The 8,950-nt window shown below is 32.4% G+C and overlaps 1 protein-coding gene across 1 annotated transcript; it reads left to right on the top strand.

The window, feature by feature from the left end:
* The first annotated feature begins 3,627 nt into the window (after positions 1–3,627).
* Positions 3,628–6,160, top strand: LOC122609254 (probable terpene synthase 11). The gene is made up of 7 exons (XM_043782312.1): positions 3,628–3,651; positions 3,744–4,005; positions 4,102–4,474; positions 4,586–4,804; positions 4,915–5,053; positions 5,531–5,782; positions 5,870–6,160. The coding sequence occupies exons 1-7, from the start codon at positions 3,628–3,630 to the stop codon at positions 6,158–6,160; spliced, it is 1,560 nt and encodes a 519-aa protein (XP_043638247.1).
* Positions 6,161–8,950: the final 2,790 nt, after the last annotated feature.

Here is an 8,950-nt window from a genome sequence, read left to right as displayed (position 1 = left end):
TATTAATTATTAAAATAAAGGTTTAGAGTGTAATTAGCGAGTAGAAAAGGAAATGTCCAAGGGCAATTTTAATATTTCAAAGACAGAAATTACTAAAAATAAAAAGGGTGTTTTGCTTTATAAAGGAGTAGAGATAAAAATATTTTTGATCTATTTCATAAACGTATTTGAAAGCGTTATATCTATTTATACAAAGTTACAAACCTCTGCATTTCAAATGCATGCGACAAATGCAAATTTAAGAATTAGTTTATGTAATACCATGAAATTTACGTAAATGATTAAATTTATACGTATCAATAGATATTATATTTATTTAATATAGCTAAAAATTCACGAGTCCTTTTTAAGTTCTTATAACTTCAATTTTTATACAAAGAAAGTAACTATTCACGATAAACATATATAGTCGATCCATATATCGTACGTGCATTATGACTATATGATATGTGACATAACCTGTATCAAAGATAAGTATCTAACAGTCATATATTCTCTATATATTGTCTATATAAGTATTATTATATTATCAAATATTATATAATCCGTACATCGTACGAGCATTAAGACTAGTATTGCTTATAAAAGGTGGTATTTCGTATTTGTTTATGTTATAAATACCTCAAAGGTTAGTTTTTCGAAAGTGATCGAAGATTTAAAAGCCTACAAATATCAAGAAATTACTTTAGACTATTAATGAATAGTACTGTAATTTATTTTCTTCGACTGTATTTGTGTGATAGTTAATTGTTTTTATTCCTTAATAACATAATATAAGTAGGGTTCGGTTTCCCTATTGTAATAATAATAAATTTTTAAAAATGTGAAGACACACACTAATTGGAGGTCCCTAATATAATACTCGAAATATATATATGTACATATATATATATGTATTTAGTTTTTAATTAAAAGAGGACTCGACTTGCAAAATATATACTCGAGATACAAAGGGTAGTCATGAGGCTACAAGAGCATGAGATATAACGAGCTTGAAAGAACTTAAGAGGGGCTCGAGATCAACAAAGACATGGGAAGCTCGAGATACGTACGAGGGCTCGAGACAAGGATAGTAGAAACAAGATTTGAGAAAGGATACCCGAAATATATATATATAAGGGATTGATTTACAAAATTAAAAATAGGAGGCATGCCCTAGATATAAAGGCATGAGAGATGACATATTCGACTTATATACATATATGTATTAAGAGCTTGACTTACAGGGACTCGAGATGCGGGACTCGAAATATGCAGCAGGGGCTCGAGATATGTTCTCAAAAATAGGAAGGTCTGGAGAGGTGACAACAGGGGCTTGAGATATAACAGAGAACTCGAGATGTGACAAAGGAAGGAGGGCTGTATACTCAAGATAAATAAAACATATATATATATATATATATATATATATATATATAAAGACCCGACTTAGGGTATGCTCGAGATGTGACAAGGCTCGATATATAGCTGTCGCAAGGAAGGCTTGCCGGACTCTATATGGCAAGAAAAGGAATGGTTAGAAAGAGTGGAGCTCGAGATCAAAATACGTGAGATGAAGGAATGGAACGACCATTTAACCTAATGGGCTGAAACCTTTACCACTCTTTTAAAACCCTCCTGCCTTCTCAACATATACCCGAGATACAATAGCCTCGGTCCAATTGAATTCTTGTACAATTTTGTTTAATTGATATATATACACATATATATATGAATAGTTTTAAATAATGAGTATAAGTTACATCATTACTACAAAAAGGATATTCACTTTAGGTGAATCTTAGAAAGAGTTTTGTCACCCTCCTAATTATTCCTATATAAATACTCATGTAAGGAATTTGTCAGGAACACATTTAATTCACATTCAATTCAATCTCATTCAATACTCACAATCAATAAGGATTCAATCAGTCAAACTCATATTTATTACCCAATCATTCCACCTTAAACTCGCTAAGAGTTTGTTAGGTTTGCACTGATTTATCAGGAGAGTAATGATTGGTAATGATCCTTATTTGTCACTGAGCCAATTAATTTAGGTTCAAACATCCTTACTTATATGATTTAATCTTTTTGATGTTGGTTTTGTTTTAAGTTTGGACTTGGATTGCTTTAAGTATCAAAAATTTGATTGAAAAAGTGAGCGGAATCTAAGAAGTTGTCGGAACGTTCATAACTTTTGGGTTTCATTTGGAGGGTGTGCAATGACAAAACTACCCATCATGTCCAAGGCACGTGAGGACTTAACGACGCAAGCAACAACCGTGAGACCCAAGTATGGTCCGATTGCGATTTTGTAAAACATGGGTATATTGCGTAATTTCAATTGCAAGTATAAAACCCATACTTTTTTTTTTATCAAATCACATATATCATTTCGGTAATTTATTAAAGAGAAATTCCATTTTTGGTCCATCAAGTTGGTAAAATTTTCAGTTATTATCTTTAAGTGAATTAATTACAAAAAAAACCCTGAAGTTGGTCAATTTTTTCACTCCGCAACTAACAGTCGTCTATTAGATTTGTTAAGTTAGGGGCAGATTCGTTATTTCAACATGATCCCTTCTTTTTGAATCTTCTACACATTTAAACACAAAAACAGATTCATCAACTTTTTCATAACTTTCTTCATATATTTCATCATCGTTTTTTCCGTCAAATCAATTTGAAATTCATCAAGTTTTAATCACGGTCGAATTTTGATCATGATGATGGTACAATTTTTCGATCGGTTGATTTTTGTTGACAGTTACACTTTTCAGGCGAAGTCAAGTTTTTCTGGCGAACTGTAATTCGGTTTTCTTTTGGCTAGGGTTTCTGCGCGATTGATTTCTGAGTTGATTGCAACTTGTTTTATGTCCTGATTCGAAAAAAACGTGCAAGTAATTGCCATTTTTAGTTTTCCGACGAGTTTTTGAATTTTCCGTCGATCGTTAAATCAGAAATTTGGGTTTGTGTTTGAGTGTGGAAGAAAAAAGGATCATGGTGAAATGACAAACCTGCCCCTTACTTAACGGAACTAACAGAGGATTGTTAATTGCGGAGTTAAAAGTAATAAAATTGACCAAATGTAAGGTTTTTCATGTAATTAATTCACTTAATGGTAATAAATGAAATCCTACCAATTTGAATGAACAAAAATGTAATCTTCTCTTTATCAAATTGGTCAACCAATAATATAATAGCGAGAAATCGTAAAGTTATTTTTATTAAATGTTATTTTTTTTTGTTAAATATTACTCTATACTACGTAATCTAATACGAGAGGTACGTATTAGATTAGATTCCAATGATAATAAATAAACATCACACTTTTAAAATAATAAAATAAAATAACGTATGATCGATCATTTTTTATTTCCAAAGTCTTTCCGACTACAAATGTTTCTAGAATATTCAAACAAAATCATATAACCCTCGCATGCCCGAGCATTTACATATGTCTGTCTATATATGTTGAGATAAAACAATAGATGGATCGAAGCTCCGATAGATTGTTTATCGATCGATCCTTTTGATGTTTCTGGTCGCTGATAATATATATACTACACTACATATATATTTCGAGAAAAGTTTCGCCATAGCTAGCTAGCTAGCCTAGCTTTGATCTCGCTATTTTTCTATCTCATGGACAGTAGTCATGACATCAAGGTATATATATATATATATATATATAGAGAGAGAGAGAGAGAGCATTACACTACTAACGTATATCTCATTTTATTATGCGTTCAATATTGCAGGTTGGTGTTAACAAAAGGATAGAAGGACTTAAAGAAAAGACAAGAAGAGTTGTAATAATTACGTCGTCTTTAGACGATGATCCCACGACCACATTGAAGCTAATCGACACCATTCAAAGACTAGGAGTTGGGAGCTATTTCGAAGAAGAGATAGTTCAAATATTAGAAACAAAGCTCAAACGAGGTTTGCGTGCTGATAATTTGTGTACAGTAGCTCTATGTTTTCGTCTTCAACGACAAAATGGCATCCATATTAATCCAGGTATTAAGTTAATCTTAATTATTAGAATACATTAATTTCACCATGTAAATATATATGACAAATTAAATGGCATGGTTTTTGCCTCTAAATAATCAGATGTTTTCGGAAAATTCATGGATGCTAATGGGATGTTTAACAAGTCATTATGTGAAGATGTAGAAGGGTTATTGAGTTTATATGAAGCTTCATACTTGGGTGCAAATGGAGAGGATGTTCTATCACTTGCCAAGGAATTTACTACCACATATCTTCGGAATTCAGTTTCACTATTAACACCCAACCTTCGTAAATCGGTTCTTCAAGCTTTAGAGGTTCCAAGGCACTTGAGAATGGTAAAGTTAGAAACAAGAAGATATATCGACGAATATGGTAACGAAATTGATCACAATCCAGTTTTGCTAGAACTAGCAAAGTTGGATTACAATCATGTCCAATCTCTTCTCCAAAGGGAATTGGATGAGGTTTCTAGGTAATATATATATACTTACATCTTTTTCCACTTTTTTTTTTTTTTTTTTTTTTTGTTCCATTAATAGATAGATACATTGGGTATCTAATTTTGTGATTTTATAACTTTTAGCTGGTGGAGAGGTTTGGGTCTAGCAAAGAAGCTAGGTTTTGTTCGAGATAGACATGTCGAGTGCTTTCTATGGACCGTAGGAGTCTTGCCGGAGCAAAAGTACTCCGATAGCAGAATTGAACTAGCTAAACTCGTTGCCATTATGTTGGTAATCGATGATATATATGATATCTATGGCTCTTATGATGATCTTGTACTCTTTACTAAAGCAATTCAAAGGTTTATATTTCATAATTTTTATCTTCTTATATATGTGTAAGTTATATTATACGAGTATATGTGTGTGTGTTAATTAAATGGAACTAAATTTAGACATTTTATTTTGACAGATTTGATTTGAATGAGTTGGAGCAACTGCCCGAGTACATGAAAACATGCTACATGATTCTCTATAACAATAACAATGATATTTGTGATAAAATCCTCCAAAAACGTGGGTTGAATGTCAAACCCTTTCTATGCAAGACGGTAAATAAAATTTTATCATGTTACTTGTAAATAATGTTCATTGTTTTAATGTATATATATATACCTTACTTATAAAACTTCATGAACTATTCACATATGAACATAGTAACACTAAGTATAATTTGATCCGTTCATATATGTGTATACGAATTTGCACAATTGGTTCACTTTGTACCACTTTGTTTGTAGCTTGAAATCACGACTACAAAATTTTGGTTAACCCTTGTATGGAGTAGCATATGTTACTACCGAGTAGAGCCGAGTACTCTCCGAGTACTCGCTACATGGTAGGATGTCAAGTCGACTTGAGTCGGCCGATTACTCCGAGTACTCCACGACATGGCCACTTTGACCTCCGAGTACTCATTGCATACACCCAAGTACTCCCAACTTGCTTGTCAACCGACCTAGGAGCGTTTAGCGACTTCCGCAACCTTGGTTAAACATCTAATAATAAAATTTCCTATTATATTCTAGTGGATTGATTTAGCTCAATGTTACCTGGTGGAAGTTGAATATGTTAAAAGAGGAACCATGCCAAACCTTAAAGACTACATAGAGAATGGAGTAACAACATCAGGGGCATATATGGCGATGGTGCATCTATTCTTTCTCATATCGGAAGGGGTTACAAATGAGAATATGAGGCATATTCTTCATCCGTACCCTAATTTCTTTACCGTGACTGGAACCATTCTTCGTCTATGGGATGATCTAGGAACTGCTAAGGTACGTTAGCAAGAATGCTTCCAAGAATACTATTCTTTTTACCAATCATCTAACCACTGCTTTGTCTTGATATAATAATATATATAGGAGGAACATGAAAGAGGGGATACACAATCAAGTATACACTTGCTCATGAAAGAAAAGAACATAACAAGTGAGGAAGAGGGAAGGAAACAAATATTGCAACTAATTCATGGTCTATGGAGTGAGCTAAATGCAGAACTAGTTACGCCGAATCTAGTGTTGTTGCCAATATTCAGAGTTGCCCTAAACGCGTCAAGAACATCTCAAATTGTTTATGAACATGATGAAAATAGCTATTTATCTAGTGTAGAAAACCATGTTCAATATTTCTTCTATAAACCCATTGATATGTAGTTCTAAAATGCGATGTTTATATATTTTGCATTTTCTATATGTCTAAAATACTAAGTAATCAAATTTCGAGTGTTGAATGGTTTAATATGTGCAAGTTATAACATATGTATATATACCATGAAGTTTAAATCAATAAAATATGATCGATGATAGTCAACTTGTTCAATTCCAAAATGTATTGTTCATTCTTTATTTGTATGTCGAAAATGCTGTTACTTTCGCAAGTCGTGTTTTTTAATGTGTGCAAGTTATAACTTGCGTAATATATGATGGAGCTTGTATCAATAAAATATGATGAAATATCACTTGTTACATGTTTTAGAACACATCATTCATTCTTTTCTTTTCTTTTTTTTTTATGTCTAAAATGATACACATGGAGTTTGGATCAATAAAATACGATGAAAATCAAATTTTTACATGTTTTAATCATTGTTCATTCTTCATTTGTATGCCTAAAATGTTACGGATGCATGAGTTAACTTTTAGCTGACGTGTTGCTTAGTGTGTGTAATTTGTAACCTGGGCCATATACGATGGAGTCTGGATCAATAAAATATGATGGAAGTCAACTTGTTACATACTTACATGTTTTGAAACACATTGTTCATTCAATTCTTTATTTGTATGTCTAAAATGCTATAGATGAGTTAACTTTTATATGTCATGTTGTTTAGTGTGTTGTGTGTGTAAGTTGTAACTCGTACATATATCATTGACTTTGGATCAATAACATATGATGAGAGCCAACTTGTTATATGTTTTAAAGCACATTGTTCATTCTTTATATTTGTATGTCTAAAATGCTACGGATGAGTTAACTTTTAGCTATCATATTTTTTTGTTGTGTGTAAGTTGTAACCTGAGCCATATATCATGGAGTTTGGATCAATAAAATATGATGAAAGTCAACTTGTTACATGTTGAAAAACACATTGTTCGTTTTTTATTTGTATGTCTACAAATGCCATGGATGAGTTATCTTTCAAGTTTCAACACACTGTCGTGTCGTTTAATGTGTGCAAGTTGTAACCTACACCATATAATATGATAAAAGTTTCGATCAATAATATATGATGATAGTTAACTAGTTACATGTTCTAAAACACATGTTAAATCTTTACTTAATTTGTGTCTCTAGGGATGTGCAAATGGCCCGAACCGCAAAAACCCGGCTTGGCCCGCAACCCGCGAATGCATGAAAATCGGAACCGTGACCCGGTCCATGAAGGTACGGGTCGGTTCGGGCGGGTCACAGGTTTCCTTCAATGTTTTTCGGTTTTTGCCTTCACCCGATCCGCGAGTGCAACAAAAGCGTGACCCGTGACCCGGACCATTAGGGCTTCGGGCGGATCGATTCCGGGTCAGGCGCGGATCAACGGTTTTTTTGCTCATCCTTAGTCTAAACTACTACCGAATTAACTTTCAAGTGTTGTGTTGTTTCATGGGTGGAAGTTGTAACATGGCCATATATCATGCATGGAGTTAGATCAATCAAATACGATGGTAATTAACTTGTTTCATGTCTTAAAACGCGTTTTCTTATTCTTTATATTTGTATTGTATGTCTAAAATAAAATGCTAAGAGTAACTTACTTTTTGATGTCGTGTTGTTTAATGTGTGCAAGTAATTGTCACATGCCTTATATATTATGGAGTTCTAAAATCTGAAAGCAACCAACTTGAACTTGTCACAGGTTCTAAAATGCAATATGTTTCATTCTTTATTTAATTTGTATGTCCTAATTAAATGCTATGAGGAGTTAACTATCGGGTGTCGTGTTGTTTAACGTGTGGAAGTCGTAATATATATGCGCTATATATACCATAGAGTTTAGATCAATAAATATGATGATAGTCAACTAGTTACATGGTCTAAACTACATTGTTCATTTTTAATAATTGCGAGTAATTTGTATGTCTAAAATGCTACGAAAGAGTTAAATATCATATTCTTACGTGTTAGTTTATAAATAAGTGCAAATTGTAACATGCATAATATATCATGTAGTTCATATCAATAAAATATGATAATAGTCAACTGGTTACATGTTGAAAAACACTTTGTTCATTATATGTCTAAAATGCTACGTATGAGACCATGAGTTAAATGTCAGGTGTCGTGTTGTTCAAGTTGTATAATATGCTCCAGAGAAGTTAACTATTAAGTGTCGTGTTGTTTAACAAGTGCAAGTTGAAACATGAGTCAAATATATCAAGTTTAGATTAATAAAATATAATGATAGTAAACTTGACACATGTTTTAAAACTCGGTTATTCTTAATTTTATGGGACGTGATATTTGTACCACTATTTTTTTATAGATTTACTATAACATATAACTTATATAGCTGGCTGTACAAGTCACTAATATATAATTATGATAAATCTATCAAAAGTAATGTACTAATATCAGCTCCCTTATTTTATGACTAACATAAAATGCTTGAGTTACTTTTATATCATGTTATTTAACGTGTGCAAGTAATAGTCACATGCACTATATATCATGGAGTTCAATGTATGCAAGTACCATATGATGACAGCCAACATGTTATATATTCTAGGTTGGATCAATACAATATGATGAAAGTCAACAGGTTACATGTTTTAAAACGATTGTATGTGTAAAATCCTACGATGGGTTCATTCATAAGTGTCATGTTGTTTGATTTGTGAGTTGTAACAAATGCCATATAATATATATATCATAATAGAGTTTACATCCTACAGACCTACAGTCAACTTGTTACATGTTCTAAGCACAGTTTAAAAAATAAACTGCTACGG

This window comes from Erigeron canadensis, chromosome 7, assembly GCF_010389155.1.
Source record: "Erigeron canadensis isolate Cc75 chromosome 7, C_canadensis_v1, whole genome shotgun sequence".
NCBI lineage: Eukaryota > Viridiplantae > Streptophyta > Magnoliopsida > Asterales > Asteraceae > Erigeron > Erigeron canadensis.
The sequence above is the reverse complement of the archived record's forward strand: the minus strand, read 5'-3'. Positions and strand labels throughout refer to the sequence as shown.

Excerpts from the sequence above, each read along its gene's own strand:
- LOC122609254 (XM_043782312.1), top strand. The coding sequence starts at position 3,628 with ATGGACAGTAGTCATGACATCAAG. Across the intron at positions 4,805-4,914 it reads TTTACTAAAGCAATTCAAAG|ATTTGATTTGAATGAGTTGG; the intron begins GTTTATATTTCA and ends TTATTTTGACAG. Across the intron at positions 5,783-5,869 it reads ATGATCTAGGAACTGCTAAG|GAGGAACATGAAAGAGGGGA; the intron begins GTACGTTAGCAA and ends TAATATATATAG.